The sequence below is a fragment of the Notamacropus eugenii genome, chromosome 6 (genome assembly GCF_028372415.1).
Source record: "Notamacropus eugenii isolate mMacEug1 chromosome 6, mMacEug1.pri_v2, whole genome shotgun sequence".
NCBI classification, from domain to species: domain Eukaryota; kingdom Metazoa; phylum Chordata; class Mammalia; order Diprotodontia; family Macropodidae; genus Notamacropus; species Notamacropus eugenii.
The window spans coordinates 323,228,272-323,255,862 of record NC_092877.1 but is presented as its reverse complement, the minus strand read 5'-3'; the positions used below and the strand labels follow the sequence as shown (position 1 = coordinate 323,255,862).

Genomic DNA, 27,591 nt, shown 5'->3' with positions numbered 1-27,591 from the left:
GGTTCACTATGGAAATATACCATTAGTATCATGATCATGGGCTTGGTTCATCCTTGTTCTTAAAGCCCAGGGAGTTTTGCATGAAAAAAAATCTCCATGGCTCCAGATAATAAGCCTATCCCTGATGACAACTCTAAGAAATTCAAGTTTCATTTAGGAAGTCCAACACAAACTTGTCACCATTATAGAAAAAACAGCTCAGTGCTCATGTTCTGTTCATGCTTGGTTATCAGCATTACCATGCTTGTCGATGACAGAGATTGTATCCTTCTCGGTATTTTGAAGTGAACAGGCACACTAGCCTATGGAAAACTGAGCAGACACTTCATGATTTGGGCAAGTCATTGTACTAATTTGCCCATGCAAATTTGCGGGGGGAAGAGACACAGAAGACATTCTCTCAGCATACATGGGGAGAGCATATTAGTGCCTGATATATTTGGAACAAAGCTTATTTTTCCCAGTTTTCAACACATTGTATATTCTGAGGATGGAGACTTCCCACTTATGCTCTTGAGACATAATAAGAAACCAATAAATATTAACTGATTAGATCAAAGGAAGATCAAGCCTGCCCTTTGAACACCAAATCCGTCACGTAGCTGCTCACCCTCCCAAACTGACCTAGCTTACGATGTTAGGTAAAGGTGCTAATCTGAATTAGACCACCCATCTATTTTAGTCATTTCTGTAGTGGCCAGAATAAAGATTTCCTTAGGAGAACTTATTCTCATAGAGTTAAAGAGGCACCTTAGAAGCCATTTATTCTAACTCCTACATTTTACAAATAAGGAAAATGAAGCCCAGAGAGGGTAAGTCAATTGTTCAAGGTTACTCAATAGCAGAGGCAGGATTTGGACCTATGTCCTGAGACTTTATGTTCAGCAACACTTTTCATTGTACTGTATTCTCCCAAAGAATGCATTATACCTGTTCCCAGGCAGACTCTAAATAATTAATGAGAATGGAAAGATTATATTACTTTAAATTCTCCTATAACTAAAGCCTAAGTGTTTTCTTAGGGGGAAAATAGTAAAACTAGATTGCTAACTAATCAATAAACTCTTATTAGGTACCTACTATGTGCTAAGGCCCTGTGATAAGCTCTGGGGAAAACAAGAAGAGTCAAAAGACAGTCCCTGACCTTAAGGTGCTTATAAATGAATTGAAGAGACAACATGCAAACAAATATTATAACAGTGTTACACCTGTTTTTTAAAAAAAAACGAACTCCACATTTCATTTTTAAAGGAAGTAAATTATTGCAGAAAAGGAAAGCATTTCCTACATTGTTAAGGCCATTTTTTTCTTCGCACATCTTTCCATCAAGTTCTCTCCATCACTGCCTTCCTGTGGTGTGGAGGTGGTGCTGAATTCTTAAAGAGTAGCACAAGTACTTGAAGGACTTCCTAGGCTGGAAGGACATCAAACACAAAGCTTCTGATGAAATCTGTCTGCCTCCAAAACCATGCCTTAGTGAGTTCGGAGAGACTTATTGCCAGGTACCTGGTTACCACATGGTGCCTGCTTTGGCTACAACAACTCATAAAACTATTCAAGTGGGAACTGATCTCTTGAGGTCTTAACTGAGGACAGGATGTTATCTCGGAAAGAACTTTGGCTTTGAAGGCCAAATTCAAATTTTCAAATCTTACCTCTGCTACTTACTACATTTCTTGTCAAAATTTTTGTTCCTCCAGCTCCTATATAATAGGTTCTTAATAAGGTCTTTTTTTGGGCAGCTAGGTAGCAAGGTAGATAGAGCACTGGGCTTGGAACCAGGAAGACATCTTCCTGATTTCAAATTTGGCTTCAAGACACTAACTGTGTGACCTTTTACAAGTCACTTAACTCTCAGTTTCTCATCTGTAAAATGACCAGAGAAGGAAATGCCAAGCCACTCTAGTATTGTTGCCAATAAAACCCCAAAATGGGGTCACGAAGAGTTGGACACAACTGAAATGATTCAACAAAGAACAGCAACAAAAGTCCTTTCTTTGGTATTACAGAGAGAGAGCTTACTCTTTCCCTCTGGTACTTATTTAAGTTCCATCTCTGGTGGGTGGGTCTGTGAACAGAAGAAAACACACGGTAATCACTCTGATTTTATTGGCTGTTCTCTTAGGGGGCAGCAGCCACAATGTGCAAGGCATTTCTCAACCTTATGAAAGGCACTGGATTTATCCATCACCAGCATTCGCAACTTGAGGCTGCTAAAAATCTAACCCTGCAAAAAAGCCATTTATGGCCACCTGTACTTCTCTATGGGAGCTTCTAGGGTACTTCGTGCCATTTCGATTCTAAAACATCAGTCAGGAAAACAACCCATCTGAGTAACCACTGGAGTTTCTTTCCACACCTATCCTGAATTTCCCACTTGGGATTTATGACTGCCAATAGCTCTTACCCTTGAGAGTCTTGTAACAGTCTGCTGAGCATTGACCAACAGCCTGAAACTTTCCCAAGGAGGGAGAGATAAGCTTTTCTTGGATGAGGAGATTGTATCAACTGCAAAGACAGACTTCGTGCTTCATTTACTTGACTGTGACTGACTCCCTTCCTCTACTCAGTCCCTGACCTTCTTTAAATCAATCAATAAATCCTTGGAACCAGAATAGAAATTTAAGGGAGGGGTTCCTTGCCTCTGGTAAGTTAAGTTTTGACTCAGTAGATGCATCATAGACATTCAGAGCTAGCTAGTGTCCTTTGTACAGCAGTAAAAGAAATTTCTCGTTTGTTTACAGTTAGCAAAAACAGATGGGATTCTACTATAGGAGAGCTGGAAAGCTGTCACGTTTAGGCTGTCCTTTCTGTCCCTTAGAAAGGCTGATCATGTTCAATGCCTAAATGAAAGATATTCAGACTATTTGCATCCTGTCCCATCTTGCTATTTTTTTCCTTGTTAGTGACTTTTTGGGGGCAGGGTTTGTTGCCTTTTCCACTGTTGGAAACAATTACAGAAGTAATGGTTGAGGGGACCAGAAGGCAAGCAGCTTAGGTCTGTAACATTTAACCTGGAGTTGGTGGAGCCTGTAACTCAATATCCCTGTGCTGGTTTTTTTCTCTCTTCCATCTATAAATTACTCACCTTTCAGGGAGGCCTAATGAACCTGAGACATAAAATGTGTGCCATGTTAGCATTTTTTTAAAAAAGGGTCTCCTGGAAATGGTGAGTTTTTTGCATTTAAGAAATCAAATATGTTGGTGCTAAAGAAAATATATACGAGATGTATAAGTGATTCCTGTCCTGTAAGAGATATTTTAAATTAGCATAGCATAGGTGATACATTGTATCATACATTGTATACAATTGCAATCAATGTGCCTCTAGATTCCATATATGATAATAATAGTAATAGTTAATGTTCATAAAGCACTTGATCTGTACCAGACACTGTGGAATTTGATCCTGGGGATTAGTGGAAGTGCTTGCTGTGGATGTGTCAGGCACTGGGGACATAAAGACGAAATGGAAACCATTTCTACTCTAAAAGAATTTGCTTATTTATGTTTAGTAGGCTTCGATGACCTATACAAATGTACTTATATATGAAATAGACACAAGGCAATTTGGGACATGAGGAAAGGCTTCATGGAGGACGTGAACTCTGAGGGAAAGTGGAGAGTCTAGAAGGTGGAAGAAAGAAGGGAATCCATTCTAGATGAGTTTAGGATTAGGGTTGGGATTAGGACGTTGATGCGAAAGTGAAGGAATGGGAGAATGGAAGATGGAAAGGTGGTGGAACAGCAGGAAGACTGTGTTGGAGAACGCACAGAGGGGAGTGTGATCTAATGCACAAATAAATATTACTGCCCTGTAAACTGATCACATCAGCAACCATATCTAGACAGACTCTTGATACAGTTCATGAGCTTATTAGTTTAGCTATGGAAAATTTATTAGGTCCCCAAAGGAAATTTAGAAACCTGGTAAATGATTGGAAGACATTTCAGCATGATAACTGGTTTGAGGTCCCAATTAAACAACTTACTCCCCTGGGCCCTGGATGGGTGAGTCAGAAACAACGATTTCAGAGTCAGAAAGGACCTCAGTGGTAACTATTCCAACCTCTATCTGAGAAAGGATCTCTCTGGGTCATACTGGAAAAGTCATACAGCCTTTGCTGCGGACCTTCAGTGAGGGAGGGAGAACCAACTACAGTGCCTCTTGAGGTAACCAACTCCACTCATCTCCCTGAGTCTCAGTTTGCTCCTCTGTGAAATGACAGGTTCTAGAAATAGCACTAGAAAGGACCAGTTACCTAGTCTAACCTCTACCATCCTCACAGCCCATTTTACAGATCAGGCAACTGAAGCTTAGAGAGGCTAAGTTATCAAGGGACACATGGAGGGTAAGAGTCAGAATCAGGTTTGAACCTGAATCCGGTCAGATTTCTACCATGTTCCTGTGCCACAGGCTGGAACACCAAGCTCCCACCCTTGGGACCTCCGCATTCACCATATGGAGCCTCGACTCAGGTCCAGGATCCTGCTCCCTGGAATCTAAATATCAAATCAACAAGTGTTTACTACGCACTGTTCTAGAGGAGGCATTGTGCTAAATGCTAGCAAAAACAAAAAACTGCCCTCAAGGAGATGACATGCTAAGGAGGGAAGACTTCGCATAAGAGGGGTTGAAAAGTAGGACTGGAGACAGAGAAGTCTGGAGTCAGAAGAAGAGACCGTGGCAGGAGCCCGCCCCCACTCCCCCGCAGCAGAGGACTGGCCGCCAGCAGAGAAACCCTCCAGGTTGAGAAGGACACAGAGCAGGCGCATCTGCCAGGATAAGGATGCCAACCCCCGGCCCTACATTCACCCCACAACCAGACACATTGTCTTCTCTAGAAGGAGGAACAGTAATCATTCCACTAACAGAACACTCCTCCTGGGCCGGGCCACCAGTCCCCAAAGCTGTCTTCCTCATTGGAGTACATAAACGCCTTGAGGGCACGGAGCTGTTTGCTCGCTGGCGTCGGTACCCTTCCCCTTCCCACCCGCCCCCCACACAAGTGCTTACTTGGCACGATGCCCCGTGCGGTGTTTTCCATTCTGTTCCTGTTTAAAAAACTGGAAAACGGAGGGCAGGCCAGTGATCCCGGTGCAGGCCTGGTTGTTTTCCTTTCCTTGGCCAGACAGTAGCTGTCATTATTTGCAGCAGCTGTGGTTTAGTATGAAAGCAGAAATGTTCCTCGGGGAAGCCGGCTTGGGAGGGCAGCTGAGCGGGCTCGGCCGAGCCAGAAGCGATCGCGGAGCCGGGATGCGTCCGAGCTTGCTGGTTTCGGTCTCCGGAGGTTTGTCGGCGTGTCTGCCTGGCGGCTTTTTATGATCTTGAAGTGTAGCTTAGTAAGACTTGCCGCTTGTCAACGTGGCTCATTTAGAAACAAGGTGCTGATTAAAGCCAGCCTTTCTGAAGCTGGGTATCATCCCCCACTCCTGTTTGTGTGATGGTGGGGAAGATGATGGACTCTATTCAGAGAGTCGTCTAATTCTAGTTTCTTGTTAAGAGAATCTGTTGTTGAAGGCTTGATATCGTCTTAATTCTAGTCTCTTGTTAAAGGAGCCTATTAAAGTGGCTACTTCAGTACTTAATCTTTTTTTACATTCACAGAATCGTGGAGTTTCTGAATTCCATATGACTTCAGAAGTCAGATCTAGCCCACTCAGCCCCCACTTAATCAATCTCAAGCTTCCTGATTCACGGACATACCGTTGACTCTAGGAATATTCATCCTTAAAATGAAAATATAAAGATGAAATTAAAAAGAATAACCCCCTCATGGAGTTTCTATACAAAATGACATGGGTAAACCAAATCTGACAGCTTCACTTTGTCATTTTTTGATATTAAACATCAGGAAATCATGGCGATAAAATTTTGGAAGTTTTCAATAAAATTTCAGTAAATTAGCTACAATCAGCATTTTTTTAAAAAAAAAGCTTTCAATAAAACTTAAAAAAATAATAGTTGTATCTAAGGTGCTGGGTTAGAAATACAAACAACCCCTTCCTTTCCCCCCACCCCCAAAAGGGTAATTAAAACTGAGCTTTCTGAAAATTTTCCACTAAAATAATTGATTTTACAGATTATATACAATGAGCAATCACCCTCCCAAGGACCTGTCATGAAACTCTTTTGCTTCTTTCAGTAGAGAAGTTGAGGAGTACAGATCATCTGCCATCCTTGACTGAACTGTTATTACATCTGAGGATTGGGGCGGGGGGGGGGGGGGGGGGGGGTTGTTTAAAGGTGGGGGAAGTGACAATATTGGGAAATGACTGGTTTGAAAAATGAAAAACACCAATATAACAAAAATATGGATTTTGCATAGTATTGCATTAAAAGAATTTTACAATTTTAATGCCAAATGTTTGTTTTAAATCCCTGGTTATGGTGCTGCCTGCAGAGATGTTCCAGAACAAGGCCTGAGTTTTCCCATCTGTTGAATGACATTTTTGTTCCCCTTCTAAAGTGGAGGAAAATTCTTGGATGGCATAGCATTTTCCAAAGACAAGGAGAAAAAGGGCTACAAAATTGTGCACTGAAGGTGCTCTGGGGCCCTAGGTAGTCTTGCAATGTTTTTGAAAGATAAAGTTCATTTGTAGGGGAAGCAGTATTAAAATTTCTAACTGGGTGGTTACCGTTGCCATCCCTCAAAGAAATGCCATCTTCCTGGGGGATCTGTGTTGGGGAAAGGTCGGCATTATAGAGTCAGTCACCTTGAAAGCAGAATCATTTTGAGAAAGAAAAATCCTGTTTACCTCATTACCAAGCTGAAGTTTTTGTGAAAAGGGGAACTTGATTAACATCCAAAAATCAAGGAGAAACACTGTGGTCTTTGTTCACACCTATAACAACTGAGTGTATCAGCTGTCATGTTGTTACTTGCATTTATTGTCCGGACAAAAAGGGAAACAGATGGCCGTTTTATAGGACTGAGATAGTATTGTTTTGGGTAGGGAATGCCGTTCTGCCTTGGGAGCTGGGGGAGAGGTTTTCCATGTTTAGCAACAACAACTTGGAAAAGGATCTCACCCTACTTCCTCTTTCCCCCTCCAGTCCCAGGAGGAATCCAGGCAGGGTAGAATTGTCCATGACCCAGATGTTTTCATGCTGGCTGCTGTTGTTGCTGCTGGTACCTCCCAGACAGACGACAGGAGCAGATGACGTGAGGGTATGCACCTGTGGGAGGCTGGAAGTATTGATCAGGCAGGAAAGACTGGGAAGGCAGAGGATGGAATGGGGAGAGGCCCCAGAACAGAGAAAGGAACTCACCCAGCCTAGAGGCAGCCAGCCTCCAGGAATACTTCTCCAGCCTCCAGGAGCACTTCTCCCATAAGGGAGTCAAGAACCCTTGATTTTTCCCCAGCCTCTTCTCTTGACTTTTCTTCTGATACAAGGCATACAGCCATGTCATGAAGGGTGTTCACACTGTTGAATCTTAGTGCTGAAAGGGACCTTAGAGGTAGAAGAGTTCCCTCCAGAATAAAACTATGTGCTATGTTTGGTTACCATTGTTATAAGTAGTGGTGGATAGTATAGGGGAGAGAATGCTGGGCTAGGAGAAAAATCTAGGTCGGGAGTATGAAACCTTCAGCCTCAAGGTCACATGTCCTCTAGCAAAGCCCTTTGACTGAATCCAAACTCCATGAACAAGGACATGGATTCTGTCAAAGGGCTGCATTTGAGGACTTAGAGGGTCACATGTGGCCTCAAGGTCCAAGGTTCGCCTCCTCTGATCTAGGTTGTATCCCATTTCTGGTACTTACTAGCTGAGGGAACAGTCACCTAATTGAGTTATTTTTCAAGCAAAACTGTAGGACTTATGTTCTAAATTGTAGACAGATTGTGCAGACTCTGGAAGTAGTACAGAGAGTTCCCTCACTATGGATTCCCTCACCTGATAAAAACATAAATTCTGCATGTATTGAGACTTTTTAAAAAACGCATCAAGCTTTAATATATTTATTCCAAATTCATATTCATGTCAGCAATTTAAAGCATTTAGCATATTTACTAGGATCAGGTCAATAAAACATTTAATGTAGATGGAAACAAGGATTTGGATATTGGTTGTTTTTTTTCTAGTCAGCTATGGGGCACTGAACCTTGAGTCAGGAAGATTTGAGTTCCAGACTCACTGGCTGTGCCACCCTAGGCAAGTCACTTAACCTCTGTCTACCTCAGTTTCCTCACCTGTAAAATGGGGATAATAGCATCTGCCTATTAGAGTTGGGGTAAGGAGAAAATGAGATAATATCTGTAAGTTGCTTCGCAAAAACTTAAAGCACTGTATAAATGCTAGCTATTACTATTAAAATGATTGGTTTTTTTCCTTGATTCTTTTGTTTTGTTTATGGTTTTTGTTTTGTTTTGTTTTATTGTTTTGTATATGGTCATTTCCAATGTATCCCTCCTCCTCTACCCACAAAGTCATCCCTTATAACAAAGAGTAAGGGAGAAAGAGGAAAAAAAAAAGCAGTTCAGTAAAAACTATATGTTATATTCCCTGCATCTGATGGTATAAGCAATTCCACATTCATAGTTCCCCACCTCTGCAAAGAAGTGAAAGAGGCACATCTTCTCACATATATAGGGTTTTATAAGCAAGAAAAGATTAACGGACTAGGATATCAAGAGACTGCCTTCTAGGCCCTGCCACCAATATGTCATCCTGGACAGGTCACGGAATCTCTTAGGGTCTGTTTCTTCATCTACAAAATGAAGGAGATGAAATAAATGAACCAAAAGGGCCCTTAAATCTCTAAAAGTATACAATTCTGTGCCTTCAATGGGTCAACAATTACAGATCTATAATTTATTTTTATATATTTCCATATATGTTGTAAGTGTAATACATATAAATTATATAATCCTGTGCCTTCAATCATCAATTATATATTTATATATAAATTAATATATTTGCATATATAAATTACAGAGAGATCAATGGATCTATATGTAAATTTATCTATATATCTTATATAATTCTGTGCCCTTAATCAATCAGTAAATATATTAAATTATTTCTATATGTTTGTATATAGAAATTATATATATATTTTATAAAAATATATATTCTATAATTCTATGCCTTCACTCCATCAACAGGCACTTAATATTAGCCAGGCATTCTGCTATGCACTGGGGGATCCAAAAAAAAGGAGGGGATGAAAAAAAATATCTCTGACCTCAGGAAACTCATATTTTAATGGGAGAGACAATATGCAAGAAACAAATATACATACAGGATATATACAGTGGAAATGGAAGGTAATTTCAGAGGGAAAGCACTAGCAGTATCCATAGTTTCCTGTGGTGCTCAATTTCTCTAGCACAAGAGTAGCTGAAGCAACAAACAGTCCATGTACAAGATTGCTATTGTCCTGTCTAAAAGAATGCACCTTGCAGGGTTCTTGAATGGTCTCCTTAGAATGATAACAGGTTGCTGAAATCGACATTAAAGAAGTACCTGAGTAGTCACTGACCACAATCATGGGAGTAAATGGGATTCAAGTAGTAGCCAAGGTTCCAAAGAAATGAATCGGGTAGGAGGTTGTCAACACTTGACAAAACCACAGGCTTTGAGTGTGATAAAATACCAAGATACTCTTAGTAGATAAGAGAAGGTAACGCTCAGCTAATTCTGAAGAATAAATCAAATGTGTCTGGCTACACAGGAAATGCCTTGACAATTATTTGAGCATAGGCTAAGTAGTCTGGAAACAGGGTCTAGGAAGAAGGGACCCCCATTTCAAGGGAGATCTGTTTATTTTGTAGAGCTTGAGGCTTGGAAACTGAATATGCATTCCAGACAGCAACAGCAGTAACAATGGATGGTCCAGGAGACCTCCCAAGGCTTCCCCACAATCCTCATTATTAGTTATTTTCTTGTAGTTTTGAACACTACCTTTCAACAGCTCCTCCACTTTGACTGGGTGGTGTCTGCCAATTGGTTTTTATCCAGGAACTGAATTCTGGCAGAAATCTGGAGAGCTTTTCAAAGTTTGATATAAACGACAGAGGGAGAGACAGAGACAGAGATAGAGACAGAGACAGACAGAGAGAGACAGAGAGATCTGGATATCATCCGTGGTCATACCATAGAGTAGTAGCAGCTAATGAATTCTCATAGTGTTCGTCTGCAAATTGAATGAAAGAATACTGAAAGGAAAAAAAAAAACTACTGAGCCCTATAGAAATGAGTCGAGAATGGGTTGGGGATGGGATGTGAAGTAAGGGAAAAAAGAAGTTTTACATTCTCTCTCTTTCAGAAAATATATTTGTGTGTATGTCAGAGTTGATGAACAGGTAAAAAAAAATCCAGTCTTTTCATGTAGGTTGCCTTGTATGAAATTGCATGGGGCAGCTAGGCGGCCCAATGGATAGAGTGGGAGGCCTGGAGTCAGGAAGACCTGAGTTCAAATCTGACTTCAGACACTTCCTGAGCAAGCCACTTAAACCTGTTTGCCTGTGTCCTCATCGGTAAAATGAGCAGGAGAAGGAAATGGCAAACCACTCCAGTTTACCAAGAAAATCCCAAAATGGGTCATGAAGAGTCAGACATGACTGAAACGATTTAACAACAGCAAATTACATAATGTAATTAGGTTACACTCTACTCTGTTTTGTTTCTGTAATTATTCCTAAGTTGAATACTTAGGTACTTCCAGAGGAACAAGAGCTTATTATGAGAGCAGGGGTGTGCTGGAGCTGCTCATACAAGTAAATTATCGGTGGGAACATTTATACCTCAGAAAGTGACACTGTCCTGCAAACCAGTCTTCAGTTGTTGTTTTGTTGATTGTCTGCCGTTAAGAAAGTGTTAATAGTGCAGAATAAATGTAAAAGTATGTGCACATGTCCCCCTTTCTGCCTGATTGTTAAACATTTGCCACTACACCCAGTATGAAAGACTGTTTTGTCAGTGCTGTAAAAATGAGTACATCTGTAGGAAGGAAGGAGGAGAGACAGAGACATAGAGAGACTGAGATTTGGAGGGCTACTAACGTCTATGCTATAAATCTAAATATCTTTAAAAGTTATCATCCACTGAAACAGCTCCTGATGATAGGCACCAAAGAGAAATGAGATTTGGAAGAAGTAATTCCATGGTTTGGGTGTTTGTTTTTAATGACACTAACGAATTTAAATTTTTTGTTGTTTTTCTTCAAGCTTACATTTTTTATAATCATGTACCTATTATGTCCTTGGTTTTGATTGTCTCGTTTTGTATCAGTTCATATAAATCTTCCATATTTCCCTGACTTCTTTGTGTTCATCATTTCTGATAGTGCAGTAATATTCCCTTATATTTATTTATACAGCATAATTTGTTCAGCCGTCCCTCATCAGTGAACATCTACTTTCTGCCAATTTTTTTTTTTTTTGCTACCACAGAATGTCTTGCTTAGAATATATTGGTCTGTTTGGGGCCCTTTTTTCTTTACCCTCCTTATAGATATATGCTTTGCAGTGGGTACTTGAGGGTATATGCTTAGCAGTGACACTGGAAGTTTGGGTAAAATCTAGAAGAAGAAGAAGAAAAACATTGCCAACTACACAAATGTTTTCACAATATTTATTTGTTATTCTGTCACTTGAAAACTGTAAGCAGTTCTGAAAATCATGTTCAGCAGAGCTGAAGTTTTAAATGCAGACAATGAAATTAGAAGAATAATTGTTCTGCTGTATCAACAAAAAAGTACAAGGTGTCCCAAAGATCATAATTGCACTAAGGACTTTTGAGACACCCTGTATTTGTCTCTTTATTTTTGAATGTTACTCCTTATAAAGAAAACTGATTGTAGAAAAATTTGTACTTATAAAATGAACAAAATAGGAAGTAATTATTTTCATTACAAAAGTACTTTGCAAAAGAATTCCCTGGAAGGCTCCTTTCAATAATAAACTCCTTATTGGGTTTCAGATCTTTCCATTTTACTCCTATAATTGTTCCAGAGTACATTTCAAGTAGAATCCAATTTATAAAAATTTGATTTACATACAACCTTTAAGAGCACACCAATTGCTTGCACAATATATGCATAAGCAGCATATGATTAACAAACAAAACTGTTATTCGAGCAAACTATATTGGGGTGTTGTAGGTAGGACTTCCAAAATTAAAAGGCTTCCTACTCAGACGTGTCCTTGTTCAAAAACCAATGAACAAGGGAGAGCTTTTGTTACATATAGTTTTTTCAACTAGAAGCTTCTTGGGATTTTTTCCCTTTTAACTAACAACATCAAATAGAAAATTCAGGCCAGGTCTCTGATCAACAGGTCATGTTGCTAACCTGAAAATCCCATCTTTTCATTTTCTTTTCCAAGGAATCAAAAGAATGAAGGGAGATACATTTCCTAGGGCTTCTTCTGCACTGTGCTGAATGTACTCTGAAATAAGGTGAGTGATTTTCAATAAATAGTTAAGATACTTTACTCAAAATACTATTTTTCAGGTATAGAAGCATAAATTCTCTAAACTGAAAAGTCTATAGCTTAGGGGAACTTTTGAAGCCCTTCATCATTCTCTGGATTCCCCCAGAAATGACTGCAAATAGCATGTATACAGTAGGAATGTATTTACAGCAAAAAATCAATGCCCCCAAATGAAAATTGACTCTCATCTCTCGGCATTTCTTGTTGACTAAAGTTATGATTGTTTTCTTTGGACCTACTTGCTAGTGAGTTTCCTTTTTGCTTTATCAGCAGCCCTCAAGTAGGTGTTTGTCCTTAAGATTACAGCCATTTAGGTCCAGCTGAAGCCTTGGTGTGTTGCTTCGATAAGACCAACACAGTGAGAGCTGTTTCACACTTAAGCTGAATAACACTTATGCTGACCTTGCTTGTGTGTAATGAGATCTTTTCCAAGCTTTGGGGAGCTGCCAGCTTGGTGCTTCTAATAGCAACCAGCAAGTCTCCCAGAAAGAACCAGGCTGTTGGATATCTACACTGACTCCCTGTAGGCTGAAGCCTTGTGGAGAGCCAAATATGCTCTCCCACGCTACTTCCCTGATTTCAGAAGGTTAGGGGGTGGGTATTCTGGCAGCCAGTGTAACAAGAGTTGCTTCCTTTTTCTCTCTCAGTGGCAGCCTGATGATGGACGAGAGACAAGATCCTTTAGTCATGACAGTCCATCTCCTGGCTAACTCTGGATATGCCCTGCCTTTGCAACAAACCCTTGACCGCCTCTTGGAGTGCATTTGCCCAGAAGTTCATCTATTTCTGGTGTCAGAGAGAGTGACTCCAGTGAAATACTATGAAAAATATCCCTCCAAGCGGTCTGGATTCCCAGGGATTTCCGTTTTGTTCTTCTTGCATGAAGAGCGGTTCTTTCACATCTATGACTCCTTCCAACAGTCACCTTGGCAGTCTCATCCCACACAGAATGCAGGTGGAAGGTTGTGCCCATACACACTTACCAAGCAGGATTTCTACAGCCTAGATCCACACATGCCTGTATGGGGGGTAAGACAGGCAAATTGTGGCAGTGAGATCCTTCAGGTGACCTTATATTGTAGCTTTGATAACTATGAAGATGCAGTCAGACTTTATGAAATGATCTTACAGAAGGAAGCCACCACCCAGAAGAGCAACTTCTCCTTCTTTGTACTATATTCAAAGAAAAACTTTTCAATACAGCTCTCCTTGAAGCCGCTTCCCCTAGGGATGTCTGTGGAACTCAAAGAGTCTTCAGTGTTACAGTTCAAAGTTCAAGAAATTGGCCAGTTAGTACCACTTCTGCCAAATCCCTGCATTCCTATCAGCAGCACCAGATGGCAAACTCAGGACTATGATGGAAACAAAATTATCCTACAGGTATGTTCTTAGGGTTTTTTCCCATTCTAGACATAAACACATGATCATACGTGAGAAGAATGATTATTTTTCTCTTGTATTAATAACTGATTATTGAATCAGAACCAAGGTTTTCTCCTTTTCTACTTCCTCATCCAGAAATCAACCAGTGTGGGAAATCTTTCTCAGAGATTTACCCAGGCCAAGATTTAACCAGATAGGAAAAGAAATTCCAAGTTTGGGTGAATGGGAGGTTTCCTGCTCATTGTGTTTACTCAGATAGGTCTGGGAAAGTGTTGATTCTCCCTTTTGTCAGATAGGTGATATGGAAATTGATAAGTCTCTTTGGACAAGATTTGGGTGATCCATGTCACATACACCAAGACCCTCATTGTAGTATAGCCCAGCCTCTTATAATGTTCATTTTCTCATTAATAGCTAATCAATCAGAGCTGATTGCCACCCTCAGGAACACCTACTCTTCAAAGGGCATTATAAATTGCGAGCCTACTGCGATAAGGTGTTTTTGATCTAAGAGAGATGGCCAAATGACCATCTTCTTATTAATAAACATGCTGCTTTATTAATAAAATGACTAAATGACCCAGAAACTATGTCTCTTGAACTTTTAAAATGCCATATATGAAATTATATACCATTAGATTTCAGATGAGGACACTGAGGCTTAGAGAAACTTAGAAGTTAGTGACAGGACCCAGAACTTTAAATTCAGTTCATGGGATCATATATTTATAGATGGAAATGTCCTTAGTTGTTATCTAGTCCAACCACTTTCATTTTACAGAGAAGGATACTGAGTCTCAGAGAGTCATGAGATCTAGATACACAGCTGGAAAGCACCTCAGTCTATCTAGTCTAACATTCTTGTTTTACAGATAAGAAAAATGAGTCCCAGACAGATGAAGTCATTCAACCAAGGTCATATAGGTAGGATTTGCCAAGGCTAGATTAGAAATCCCAGTCTTTGGATTCAATATACATATGGTTCTTTCCATACAGCATACTTCCTCCAATACTTCACTTCATTGCTGACCCACATGCGTATGTATATACATTTTTTCACCTTAACTGCATTCACCAACACATGATGCAGCTATGAACCATTGGGAATGCCAGTGCTGAAGGTATGAGAGGCTGGACCTGGTTAGTTAAGTTCTGAATCTGAGTAAATCTCCTGTTTTATTACAAATTAAATTAGTTGATTAAATGAAATTCAACAGAAGATTTTTAGAAAACTAGGTCTTTCTGAGCCATGTTTATTTGTTCCTTTGTCCATCCAACATGTATAAAGTTGTCAAGAAAATGGCACTAAGTATTGGGGGAAATAAAAAATGAGAGGTGGTTCCTGAACTCTCGGAACTTGTTTTTGGGGAATATGACTCATATAGAAATAGATATGGCAAAACTGTGCAAGGTCAGCACATAAGAGAGGGATATAAAAAATTCTATGAGGTCCAAATGGAGAAATCTCATGTACAACTTGAAAGATTGGAGAAAACTTCATGGATGAGGCAGGCAGCATTGGAAGTGAGTTTTTATTAACTACTACTATTAATCATGACTGTAATATAACTGTGCATGCATCTACGTGTAGGCATAAAGATATATATGATGTCTATAGCAATTCAATTCAATTTGACCAACATTTATTAAGCACCTGCTATGTGAAAAATACTGTATTAGATACTAAGAACACAAAGAGAAAAAACAAAGCAAGCCCTGCTGTCAAGGGGCTTATGTTCTACTGGGACATACTACATGGTCCATGGATTTGGAACTGGAAGGGGCCTTAGCCCACAGCCCTTAATTTTACAGATGAAGTAACTGAGGCCCAGAGAAGTGAAATAACTTGCATAAGGTCACAAAACTAGTCAATGTCTGAGCTGGAATTGGAATTCAGGTCTTCCTGGTTCCAAATCCAGAGCATTATACACTATGCCACATTGTCTCTCATATACATAGATAAATAGATTATCTAATTCAACTCAATTAAATTCAATAAAACATTTATTAAGTTCCTACTAAGTACTAGGCACTGTGTTAAATGATGAGGATACAAAAAGGGGTAAAAGATAGTCCCTTGACTTCAAGGAACTTACAATCTAATGAGAGAGACAACATGCAAATAAATATATACCAGACAAGCTATATACAAGATAAACAGAAAGTAATTGACAGAGAGAAGGCACAGGAATTAGAGAAGGCTTCCTGTAGGAGGTAAGACTTTAGTTGGGACTTACAGGAAGCCAGGGAGGTCAGTAGAGAGAGTGAAAGAGGGAGATCGTTCCAGCTGTGGGGGAGGTGGAAGAACAACCAGAGCCAAGAAATGGAATGTCTTTTTTTTGTGGAACAGCCAGGAGGCCAGTGTCACTGGATCAGAGTATACATGTTGGAAAGTAAGGTGTAAGAAGTCTGGCAAGGTAAGAGAGAGCTATTGGCTTCCTCTTGCTTCCAGGAGCAAATACAAAATGCTCTGTTTGGCACTGCCATTCAAAGCAAGGGGAAGTCACTGGGGTTCATTCAGTAGTTTGTCGAATGTATTGATTTAAAGAGGGAGAAAATACTAGTATCAGAAGGAATCAAGAAATACTTCCTGTAAGAGGTGGTACCTGACTTGAGCCTGGAAGGTAGAAGCAGTAGGAAAACCTGAATTTAAATTTAGCCTCAACCACTTACTAGCTGTATGACCCTGGGCAGGTCACTTAACCCTGTTTGACTCAGTTTCCTCATCTGTAAAATGAGTTGGAGAAGGAAATGGCAAACCTCTCCAGTATCTTTGCCAAGACAACCCCAAATGGGGTCACAAAGAGTTGGACATGACTGGAGTGACTGAACAAATGTATTGAGCACTGGGCTAAGTGCTGGAAAGAATGAGGAAGTGTGGAAACTGGAGTTAAACCCCTGCTGCCATCTGGCTTCCAAACTAGTGACATCAGGGTGATTTTCCCCTCCATAAATCAAAACAAAGGCAAACTGGTTTAATCCGGACATGGATAGAGCAGCCCAGAACTAAATCACAGATTCAAGATTAGAAACTTGGCAAATTGGTAATGAAAGTTTTATGCAGGTTGATAAGTGAACTGATTAAGATTGAAATGAAGAGATTAAAGGGAGTAAGATGAAGAGATTAAGGTGAGCAGTTTTCGGTGAAGTAGTTTTGAGCTCAGCGCTGGCTACTCAACTCAGCTGCTGCCCTGAAGAACTTCCTGGTTTTAGAAGGTGCTTAATAAATACTTGTTACACTAAACTAGGTAGATCCATCAATGAATATTGCAGGAGCTCCCAGTAGCTTTCCTTCCTCAAGAGAGGAGACCCTCTATCATATCCAGTCATCTGTCTGCTCTGTCAGTGACTGAGACCTACAGCCTTCAAACAGACTGGGAGACTGGGTGGGGCTATCCAATCATAGCCGAGCTGACTCCCAGAGGGGCAGGTTCAGGTGTTTTTTCAATTGTTCATGTCAGAGTCATCTCCCTTCGTGATCAAACCTTCCTAGATGGTGAGGACTCCTGGCTTGTTATCTACTCCCTTTTTATTTGATTGTTAGCTAAGATATCCATAATGAACATATACAAGACAAATTGGTAGATTCTATGTGTAAACACCAGGAAGAGCAGCTGTTGCAAACCAAGTTTGCATAGAAGAAAAGCATGGCAGAGGCAATCCAATTTTGAAAACAAAGAGGTATCAATTTTCAGGATATCTGAAAGAAGGGAAATATACTGAACAATTAGAAAAAAATCCCAGAACATATTAGTAATGTCTTTAGAAATGCAGTCAAGAAGATATAAATAAGAACTGGTCTGTGCACCTATGTTCTTATTTCTGTGCATCTTTGATGAAAATATGAGAAAGGAACCTGACATTTTGGATGTGAGCATTGTATAACATATTGTTCGTAAAGTTATCTGTTTTCGACAGTAGACCATATCTTCACAGTCACAAAATTGACTCAAATACATAAAGAAAACAAAATCTCACTGCTTATTGTTTGTTGGTTATTTTAAAAAAAAAAAGCACTTCACTTTGACAGTGAGATGTACTTTCAAAGGCTTCCCCATATGTCTAATGTGTATCTTTAAATCAAACAAAATTCATTGATAGATCTACCCAGTTTAGCTCAACAAGCATTTATTAAGCACTTACTAAATTTGAGGGGATTCAAAGAAAAAAGTGAAAAACCATCCCTACTCTCAAGGATTTTATCAACTGGAGGAAGGAGAAGGTGCCGTAATATGTATGGTATGTATTTACCAGAGAGGTAAATGCAAAATACAAAATAGGACAGCTAGGATGGTGCAGTGGATAAAGTACCTGGAGTCAGGAAGACTCATCTTCATGGTTCAAATCCAGCCTCAGACATTCACTAGTTGTATGACCCTGGGCAAGTCACTTAATTCAGTTTACCTCAGTTCCTTCATTTGTAAAAGGAGGTGGAGAAAGAAATGGCAAACCTCTCCAGTACCTTTGCCAAGAAAACCCCAAAACAAAGAGTCAGACACAACTGAAAAAGGTAATAACAACAAAGACAAAATAGTTTCAAGAGGGAGAAGGTACTATCACCAGGAAAAAGGCGAAAAGCTTTGAAGGAAGTTGGGGATTCTAAGAGGCAGAGGTAGAGAGGCCATTCCTTCTAAAATGAAGAGGTAAGGGAACCACTTGTTCAAAGGGAGCAGAGGCTGGATAAGGCTGTAAATTTGTGATGCTTCCTTTTCTATTTACATGGGACTGGAAAGAACTTTAGATGCCAGGCAATGTGGGGCAGTAGAAAAAGCAGTGGCCATCAGTGGACCTGGGTTCAAAACACATCCCTTCTATTGACTACTCATGTGACACTGGACCAGTCACTTAAGTTCTCTAGGACTCATTTTCCTCATGTGTTTTAAAAGGAGGCTGTTTAGTTCAATCCTCAAGCCCAGGTAGCTCAGTGGATAGAGCTCTGGATTTGAACTCAAGAAGAAGACCTGAGTTCAAATCTGACCTCAGACACTTAATAGTTTAACATCTGTTTACCTCAGTTTCCCAAATAAGGATCATAATATCACCTGCCTTCCAGGTTTGTTGCAAGGATCAAATGAGATAACTGTAAAATGCTTAGCACAGCACCAGGCACATACATAGTAAGCACTATTTAAATGTTATTACAGTGGCGATCCAAACTCTCTCCATTACAAATGGAGAAATTAAGATGCAGAAAATAGAATGACCTGCTCAGGATTACTCACTATAAATATCAAAGCTGGGGCTCCATCTCAGCATCCAAAGGAACAGTAGTTCTTTTCCCAATTTTTAAAGAGTTTCCTAGGTAATATTTGCCATGTGTTTCCTAAATGTTACTTGGTAACATGTCATACCTATCAGTCTCCTTAATGTGTTAATTTCCCATCCTTCTTATGCCTCCTGAAGGATTTTACTATTTTCCTTCCCAATTTCCCAATTCTGCCCATGAGACCAAACATTCCAGTCTCCCAGATTGGAACTCTTACTGTTATCTTTTGTACTTTTGGTCCCAAAACCAATCATTGGGTCAATTCAGTTCCATTGTTAAGTGCCCACTGCGTGTGGCACTTCATTACATTAGGTTCACTACATCAGGTACTAAAGAGGCAGAAATGGAAAGTAATCTATGTCCCTGTCTGTTCCATCAGTATGTCTGTGGGAACTCCAGTTCCCACTGATGTCTCCATTTTCTAACTCTTTTTGTAATTATTTTCTATGTCATCTAGCTATTTATAAATCCATTCCATAAAAAATAAGAGACATAAGGAAAATCACTGAAAAAAATGTGGATATTTGGGTAGGGGCTGAGATGATAGTGCAATGGATAGAGTACTAACCCTGGAGTTAGAAAGGCTCATCTTCCTGAGTTCAGATATGGCTTCTGATACTTATTAGTGGTGTGACCCTGAGCAAGCCATTGAAGCCTGTTTGTCTCAGTTTCCTCATCTGTAAAATGAGTTGGAGAAGGAAATGGCAAACCATTCCAGTATCTTTACCAAGAAAACCTCAAAATAGGTCAGAAAGAGTCCATTATGACCGAAATGACTAAAGAACAACAAATAAAATAGTGTAATTGTGTTAGTCTACTCTGTTTCATTTCTATAATTGTTCTTACGTTGAATGCCCCCTTCCCAATGTCTTCTTCTCTGCTCTCCTAGTCCTTGCTCTGATTCATGGCCTTATCAACTCTCATCCTTAACCATTGCAATAATGACATATCAGTCTCTCTCCTTCTAGTCTTTTCTGCTCTAATTGAATCTAATTGAAACCATACAGTTTTTAAAATAATTTTTGTAAAACACAGTTCTAATAATGTTACTCCTGTTCTCAAGAATCTTCAGTGGCTCCCTATTGTCTCTAGAAAAGCAATAACGAAAACAAATACATTCAATTCCTTGATCTTCCAAGAGCTTCATAACTTGGCTCTTGCCTGCCTTTTCAGACTTATTTCACACTCCCATCTTTCATACAGTCTGACCCAGCCCATTTTTTGTTCCTTAAACTCAGCGTTCTGTCTCCTGTCTCCCTGCTTTTGTCCCAGTGTTTCATAAACCTAGAAAGCGTCCCCTCCTCATCTCTGCTTTTTTTAATCTTCAGCTTCTACAAGAAGATACTTTCCCAGGCTTCTTTGCAGAAGTGGAGGACAAGGGTGTGGAGAGCTGCATATGATGTCAAGCGGTGTGTGTGTGTGTGTGTGTGTGCATGCGTGCACATTCACATCAGTTTGGTGGTACTTTAAGGGAGCTGTTTTAAAAATTCTTTTCAAAAATATTATAAGGAATGATGGTTCTCTTGGAAGACTTAGAAGAGTCATAATGGACTCTTTCTGACCTGTTTTGAGGTTTTCTTGGTAAAGATAGTGGAGTGGTTTACCATTTCCTTCTCCAGCTCATTTTGCAGATGAAGAAACTGAGACAAACAGGCTTAAATGGCTTGCTCAGGATCACACCGCAAAGAAGTGTCTGAAACCAGATTTGAACTCAGGAAGATGAATCTTTCTAACTCCAGGCTTGGTACTCTATTCATTGCACTATCACCTCAGCCCCTACCCAAATATACATATTTTTTTCAGCAATTTTCTTTATATCTCTTTTTCTTTATGGAAAAGATTTATAAATATCTGGATGACATAGCAAACACTTTAGCGTTTGCAAAATTCTTTACTTCTCATTTGATCCTCACAATAACTCTGTGTAGTACGTGATATTATCACCCCCATTTTAGAAATAAGGAAACTGAAGCTTAGAGAGGGAGGTTAAGTGACTTGTCCAGTGTCACACAGTACCTGATGTGAACTCAGGTCTTCCTGACTCCAAATTGATCCACTATGCTACCTAGTTGCCTAAGATACAGTAGGAACTCTAGGTGACATAAAAACAGCAACAGAAAAGTAAAGGAGCACTTACTTAAAAAAAACAAAACAAAACACACCAGAATCCTTAGCCAGATCCTGAGGATGGAAGGTCGACCTTCCTGCTCAGGTGAAGTGGGAGCTGCCCCAGTTGAGGCAGTTCTTTGGACCCGCTCTTTCCCCAGTTCTACAGATCACCCTACTTCATTTACTAGCCACACTGGCCTATCTGACGTGGCCCTGACTAGACATTCCAACCTCCTGCCTCCAAGTCTCTGCATAGACTGCTCCCAATACCTAGCATGTGCACTGTCTCTTAGAAACCTCTGCTTTTTTTCAAAGCTCAGTTCAAATGCTGCTTACTATGGGATTCCCATAGTTGTAAGTGTTCTTTTAGCTCTAAATCTGTTAGGAAACTTGAATTATCTGAAAGTCAATTATTATTCTAACATGTTGCATCTCCTGGCAGAAGACTAAGGACCTTGAAGGCAAAGAGCTTTCTTTTCTCTTTTTTTCTTTTCTTTTCTTTTCTTTCTTCTCCCACCTTCCCTTTTTCTCTTTCTCCCCTCCCTGCTCTGTTTTTTCTTTCTCTTTTTCTTTATTTCTTTTTTCTTCCTCTCTCTTTCTTTTCCTTTTTTTTTTTAAAAAAAGAATGCTTAGCTAGATCTTGAGGATGGAAGGTTCACTTTCCACCCTTCCTTCCTTCCTTCCTTCTTTTCTTTCTTTTTTCTTTCTTTCTTTTACCTACATAGTAACCTCTTAATCAATGCTTGGTGAAAGCTTGCCCCAAAAGAAAAAAATATGAAAAGACATCACCCCCTCCCACATTCTTTGCAGAAGTGGGGGTCCATGGGTATGTATAATGAAGTTGCAAATAACATCAAATTTTTCAATACATTGATTAATTTTATGGACCCCCCCCTTCCTTTCAAAAAATTATTATTAGGGATCACTCTCTAGGGAGAGGAAGAAAGAAGGATACAGTGGGAAATGTAGGTGATGGTAAAACAAAAAAAAATAGCAATAAAAATTTATCTTAGAAGAAAATACAAATGAATCCTTAGCTTTGTTCAAGGTTTACTCAGGTGCCAGCTCCTTTCTGATCTCTCCCAGCTCAACTTCTCAGGGGCTTCATTCCTGCTTAAAAGTCACCTCTGCGTGGAAAATGTGAACCTCTAGAAGGCAGGGAGGGACACCTTCTGCCTATAGAGTCTCAGTAGCTGGCATGTAACAAATGCTTAAGAAAAGCTGATTGTTGAACTGAAAAAGGGCCTGAGTGATGCCCAGATCACACCCTTAAAAATAAAGTTCGAGGCTATTGTGACCACATTTTATTACTGTCAATAATAATTTTTGATCTCTCTCAATGATATTCTACCTGTCTTTGTTAACAGGTCCAAACAAACCCAGGACCAGGTGAAAATAAGGGTGGGCTTTCCTGTAAGTCTGGCCATACAGAAGCTGACACCCCTGTCGAAGACTCCACTCAAATTCTAATCTCTTCCAAAAAGACCACAGAACGAAGAAGTTGGAGAAGCCAAACGGGCAGGTCACAGCACAACTCCCCAGAGCCTCCTGCCCTGGGAGGGGGCACTTTGCCCTCCGGAAACTCTTGTAGGACTCCCTGGACTAGTTCTTGTTTGTTCCACTCTAGCAGCCCATCAGCAACTTCCCAGTGGGATAGACCATCTCCACATCTTGAATCAGCAGCCAGAATCAAAATACTCCATCAAGGAAACAGTTTTCAGAAGCCTGAGGCTGAGACTAATGTTGATACAGGGTTCACAGTAATCAGTTCAGAACAGAGGCGATCTTCTTTGAGAACATTTCCAAGGGATTTGCAAAGCAGCCTGCCTGCATTGTGGATGCCAAACTCTCTGTTAACTATAACTGGCTCAAGAAATAAACCCTCCGAGGAGACAATCCACCCCTTGCCATTTGCTGACCAAAGGGATGGTTTTGCAGGGCAGATAACCTCAGCATTTCACATGCCACAAATACCCCATGGAAACGACGAAGAAGAATTCTTTATATGATGTGAAACAAATGCCAGTTTCAGACACTGAATCAAATCCATTGTTCTGGACACTGAGCCCAACCCAAAACTAGCCAGCTTCCTTAGCACATCTGGGGGTGTCTGGGTATCTCTCATGCCTACATCTAGGTGTTTTTAATTTAAAAAAAAAACTGTTAATGTTTCAAAGAAGCAAGGGACTAGTTTGGTTGTTTAACCTCTTTTGTAAGAGATTATAGCCAAAAGCACAAGGGAAAAGAATAGCCATTGCCTTTCCCCAGGATGTGTACACGCAATTTGAATCAGTTGTCCAATGAGTCGCAGGTCATTTGTGTTGTGTGCTTATGAATAGAATATGCTATGCAGCTCGTTAGTGTGTTAAATTTTGCTTTAGTATTCATTGAAGTTGCCTAGGTTCTTCTAGAACCATATTAGATATTTAATCTTTACTACTTGCTAATCTTATAACGGTATCAGTTCCTACATACTTCTTATCTCCTTTGGGCATTCTGGCTTTGTTGGGTATATTTGATCCATTAAAATACATAGCACATCAGAAACTTCAAGCTTCTCCCCCCAACACAATCTACTAATCAGATCATAATAAACTTATAAAAAACCACTTAGAGCGTCCCAATGGTGTTTGCTATTCAGCCATCTTTCAGTTGTGTTCAACTCTTCTTGAACCCAATTGGGTCTTTTTGCAAAGATACTGGAATGGTTTGCCATTTCCTTCTCTGCTTCATTTTACAGATGAGAAACTGAGGTAAATAGGGTTGAGTGACTTGACCAGGATCACAGAGCAAGAAAGTATCTTAGGTCAGATTTGAACTCAGGAAGATGAGTCTTCCTGACTCCAGGCCCAGTGCTCTATCTACTGCACCACCTGACTGCCGCTAGAGTATCCCAATGGGTCTCCACAAAACATTGTTCTTGCAAGATAACGATGGTGCCTGCCAATAGCTGCTCAAATTCATATATGTTGCTTATTTAAGAGACTGAAGACCAAATTTGTTGCTTTCCTAATCAGCACTGCTCTGGCCTGCTCCAGAGAGTCATATTGCACTTGATATTAATCAAAGAAATATCTCATTTCTTTTGTTTTTACTTTTAATTCATAGATATAGGGAATTTTCAGGGAGTCAGGTAACAGCTACATAGTAAGCTTCTGTTGTGTGTCAGGTATTGTGGCATAGAGGAAATAAAAAAAATGAAATGTTCCTGTCCTCAAGAGGTTTCTATTCCAGTGGGAGAGACAATCCATATTTACATAGAAGTGTATCCAAAATAAATGCAAAGTGTTTAGGGAGAGCACTAGATCAGCTCATCTAGGAAATAGCACTTAAGCTGTGTTTTTAAAGATCTAAAAAAGAATTAAAAAGAGATGAGGAGGGAAAGAAATATAGGAATATAGAGATGGAAAAAGCTACATTTATCCATACACTTAGACTATCATTATGCGACTTTTAGTTTTAGATTGCTGCCTTAGACCCTGAGAGTATAAATGACTTTCCCAAGGTAACACAGTCTGGCTATGCCAGAGGTCGGACCCGAGCGCAGGCCTTCCTGACTCTAGCTGGCTCCCTTTCCATAATATCATGTTGCTTTTCAGTGACTGCTTTGGACTCTTCAAAATGGGGCAACTAATTTAGCCAACTAAGGCTAATAGATTGAATTTTATGGTTATATTATGTCCTCTCACTTTATTGTAATATGACATAAGTTTTATGTCCAGTGAAACCACCAAACATTATGGTTTTCCCACCATGGTACATTTCTTCTATCAAAGACTGGGAAAACAAAACAAAACCAAACCCAACTTTAAGTCTGCAAATCATGTCTGTGGTTTCTTCCCACACTTACCAAGCCACAAAGCATTTAATGTAATTAGTATTCTTGATCTAAAGATGCACAAGGAAAATGAGAAGAATTGGGAACGAACCTATGATTTCCTTGGCATAGGGATCTCTTGGGTGAGGAAGCTCTCCCACCAGTACAGGTTGGCACTTTCTCTCCATTTGATAACCTTCCTTTTCAATTTCTGCCTAGAGAGGACTGACAGGTTAAGTGATATGCCTACATGGACCAGAGATGTTACGTGCACTTAGGTCTGCCTGGCTTTAAAGCCAGCTCCCAATTCACTATGCACACTGCCCCTTAGTGCTAATGACGCGGATTGTGAAAGTGATTTATTGTTTTTCCATATCCTGATTTCTTTTAGGCCTAACTGAAGAACTTTCTGGATCTCGAAGGTCTGTATTTCTATGCTAATTGCCATGGTTGTTAGTTTTCATGAGTTTTAGAAATCAGCATACAAAAAGAATTTGCCTCAGCATATAATCTTCAGTCAAATGGATTTTATAGGGAAATTTCCACCTAAGAAAAATTCTAGGTGTGACACAGTAACTGTGAATGAAGTCAAATGCCATTCCACTCAAAAGGATATTGTTTATAGAGGAGAAAATTAGAATGGCAAAGGGAATTCTTCAAAGCACTTCAGAACCCCAATATTTGTCCTTAGTAAAATTTAAACTGGAGGAAATATGACAACCAAAAGAATAGTCTGGGAATCAGGAAACCGGAATTCAGATCTCAGTTCTGCCACTCACCATTTGGGAAGCCAAGGACAATCTCTTGGGGCATCACTTTCTTCAACTCTAAATTAAGATGGTTGGACTAGTTGATCATCAATGCTTCTGACTAGAAAGCTCTATGATCTAGTCATTCAATACCCAATTCTGCTCTACTCAGCCACCCAAATGATCTTCCTAGTAGACAACTCCAGCCATATCACTCCTATTCAGTCAAGTCCAGAGGGTCCTATTACCTCCTGGATCAAATATTAAATCCTCTGTCTAACTTTTAAAGTCCTTCATAAACTGACCCAGCAGCTAGATGGTGCAGTGAATACAGCACTGGGCGTGGAGATCCGAGTTCAAATCCAACTTCAGATACTTACTAGTTGTGTAACTGTGGGCAAGTAACTTAATCCTGTTTACTTCAGTTTCATCTGTAAAATGAGGTGGAGAAGGAAATGGCAAACCACTGCAGTATCTTTGCCAAGAAAACCCCAAAATGGGGTCACAAAGAGTCAGATATGACCGAAATGATCGAATAATTAAACAATAAACTGGCCCCTGTCCAGACTTTTATGCTTTTTTTCCCTTTTACATCTCTTTTTTCCCCTTTTACATCCCAATCACTCTAGCCTCCTTACTGTTCTTCATATAAAATACTCCCTCTCCCGACTCTGCACCTCTTCAATGACTGCTCTCCATACCGAGGCTGCTGGTCCTCCTCATCCCCACCTCCTGACTTTCCACACTTTCTTCAAGATTCAAGTCAGCTTCAACCTTCTTCAAGAGACTTCTTTGCCCCACTGCCCACCCCAGCCCCCCAGTGTTAGTGCTTCCTTGTGGGATTACCTACATTTTACTCTGTATATATTTTGCATGGCCGTATACAGAAAATCTTTACAAGTTCCCTGCATTAGAAAGTGAGCTCCTTGAATGCAGGGACTGTTTTTTGCCTTTCTTTCTAGTCCCAGAATTTGGCACAGAGCTTGGCAGGTTACAGGGACTTAATAAATGTGTGTTGATTTGCTTCTTTACTTGACACTTAGTTTACTGAAAACCTATTGGGCCAAAATTTTACCTGAATACTAAGTGAGATTTGGAGAAATGGGAAAAATTTTGCTTTTTTAATGTTTTCTTAGAAAAAAAGGTTGAAATAATGAAATGATGTCATCACTAAAATCACTAATGCCTTTTAAAACTTAGCAGGATGAAGCTTAGAGATTCTGGGGAAAAAACAATCTTTTCCTTAATGTGGTACTTGAATAACACCATCAAAACACTGAGAAATGTAAACGAGTGCATTAGAATACTAGCAACTGAATGTATCACATTGATCTCTTTTCCTTCAATAAGAATAAAATAGTTCTTTCAAAAGCTAGCTTTAAGTAAATTCAATATCAGAAAAGAAGGGGCAGACAAGCTCTATGTTACAGTTATTTCTGTATGTAATTACTCCATTCCAGGGGTGGGGAAGCTACAGCGTGGAAACAACATGTTTCTAGGGTCCTTTAGGTCCTCAAGTGCAGCCTCTAGGTCCTCAAGTGCAGCCCTTTGACTAAACCCAAACTTCACAGAACAAATCGTCTTAATAAAAGGATTTGTTTGGTAAAACTTGGATTCAGTCAATATACCTTATCCAAGGACCTAGAAGACAGGTTTCTGTCCCTATGTCAAAATTGCACCCTTCCTCAAAATGCTTGATATAATGACCAGTTAGACAATGTATTCTACTAGGGTGTTCTGTCATGGTAACCTCACCTTTTTGGGAAGAGGAGGGAAGAAAATTTCCTTCTCTATTCTTCTAGCTCATTGTTGCCCACCATTCGTTACG

At 39.9% G+C, this 27,591-nt stretch overlaps 1 protein-coding gene across 2 annotated transcripts in view; it reads left to right on the top strand.

Annotated features, from left to right (window-relative positions):
- Nucleotides 1-27,134, top strand: part of FAM124B (family with sequence similarity 124 member B) — a 48,786-nt gene extending 21,652 nt beyond the window's left edge. Inside the window, exons 1-4 of one of the 2 annotated variants that reach the window (XM_072617979.1) lie at nucleotides 5,039-5,291; nucleotides 12,332-12,404; nucleotides 13,087-13,819; nucleotides 22,565-27,134. In XM_072617979.1, the coding sequence (XP_072474080.1) occupies nucleotides 12,388-12,404; nucleotides 13,087-13,819; nucleotides 22,565-23,206 (1,392 nt within the window). In that variant the 5' untranslated portion in view covers nucleotides 5,039-5,291; nucleotides 12,332-12,387 and the 3' untranslated portion in view covers nucleotides 23,207-27,134. Of the gene's footprint in view, nucleotides 1-5,038; nucleotides 5,292-12,331; nucleotides 12,405-13,086; nucleotides 13,820-22,564 lie in introns of those variants that run through there. The other variant, XM_072617978.1, reaches the window with a different exon arrangement.
- Nucleotides 27,135-27,591: the final 457 nt, after the last annotated feature.